Genomic DNA, 1,156 nt, shown 5'->3' on the forward strand with positions numbered 1-1,156 from the left:
CCAGAGTAGAATGCCATGGAGTCATAGCTCACAGTAATCTCAGACTTTGGGTTCAAGAGATCCTCTTGCCTCAGCCTCCCAAGTAGCTGGGATTACAGGCATCTGCCACAACACCCGGCTATTTTTAGAGATGGAGTTTGGCTGTTGCTCAGGCTAGTGGCAAACTCTTGATCTCAAGCAATCCACTTGCCTCAGCCCCCCAGAGACTAGGATTACAGGTGTGAGCCACCACGCCCAGCCCCACATGCCTATTTTCCTAGATCATAAGAATTATTTGGCAAATATGAGTCCCCATGAAAATGTCTTCTCCCATTTTAAGTAGAATGATCTGGTTCTTCTCTTTTCAATAGGTAATTCGTATTTCTGCCAGAAGTGGAGAGGGGATCTCCGAAATGTGGGATAAAATGAAGGAATTCCGGGAATTAATGCTTGCCAGTGGGGAGCTGACTGCCAAACGACAGAAGCAGCAGAAAGTGTGGATGTGGAATCTCATTCAGGAAAGCGTGCTAGAGCATTTCAGGACCCATCCCATGGTCCGAGAACAGATTCCGCTTCTGGAAAAAAGGGTGCTCGTTGGAGCCCTGTCCCCAGGACTAGCAGCAGACTTCCTATTGAAAACTTTTAAAAGCAGAGACTAATACAATTTTCTTTCATAAAATATTTTGATATTAAAAAATCACTTGTATGCTTATGTGTTCAGTAATTCTTTTATAGTACCCTTGGCTTTATTTGTGAACCATGCTTGAAAGGAATTTAGATATGGATGGCAAAGGTTAGGCAGTGGGGCAGTATTTATAAGGAATGTGTTGCATGTTGCTGATTTCCATTTCTCTCTGTTCCTTTACCCTGGCATGGTGGCCCATAGGGTAGTTTCTTATCAGTCAGGAGCAGAGAAAGCTGAGTGAGACAGGAAAGATCATGTACCTGCTTACTTTGACTTTATATTCACTGAGTTTCCAGAGGAAAAAAATGTAAGTAAGAGTGACCATATTTTTGAAGTCTTTCTTGAGTCTAGAAGTATCCAGAGTGGATTTTGAAGAGCTTAAAATTATGACTGACATTTAGTGTGCCGGACCATTCCAGGAATTTCTGAAATGGCCATGCACATGAGTAATGAAACAGTTGGAATAATATGACGATGTGAACGGTTTTAAAG

The 1,156-nt window shown here is 42.4% G+C and overlaps 1 protein-coding gene across 2 annotated transcripts in view; it reads left to right on the top strand.

The window, feature by feature from the left end:
* The window catches only part of MMAA (methylmalonic aciduria (cobalamin deficiency) cblA type), a 17,858-nt gene extending 17,111 nt beyond the window's left edge, over positions 1-747 (top strand). The window contains exon 6 of one of the 2 annotated variants that reach the window (XM_003790198.3): positions 351-747. In XM_003790198.3, the coding sequence (XP_003790246.1) occupies positions 351-638 (288 nt within the window). In that variant the 3' untranslated portion in view covers positions 639-747. The remainder of the gene's footprint in view (positions 1-350) is intronic. The other variant, XM_023513480.1, reaches the window with a different exon arrangement.
* Positions 748-1,156: the final 409 nt, after the last annotated feature.

The sequence above is a fragment of the Otolemur garnettii genome, unplaced genomic scaffold (assembly GCF_000181295.1).
Source record: "Otolemur garnettii isolate 467f Iridium unplaced genomic scaffold, OtoGar3 scaffold00041, whole genome shotgun sequence".
NCBI lineage: Eukaryota > Metazoa > Chordata > Mammalia > Primates > Galagidae > Otolemur > Otolemur garnettii.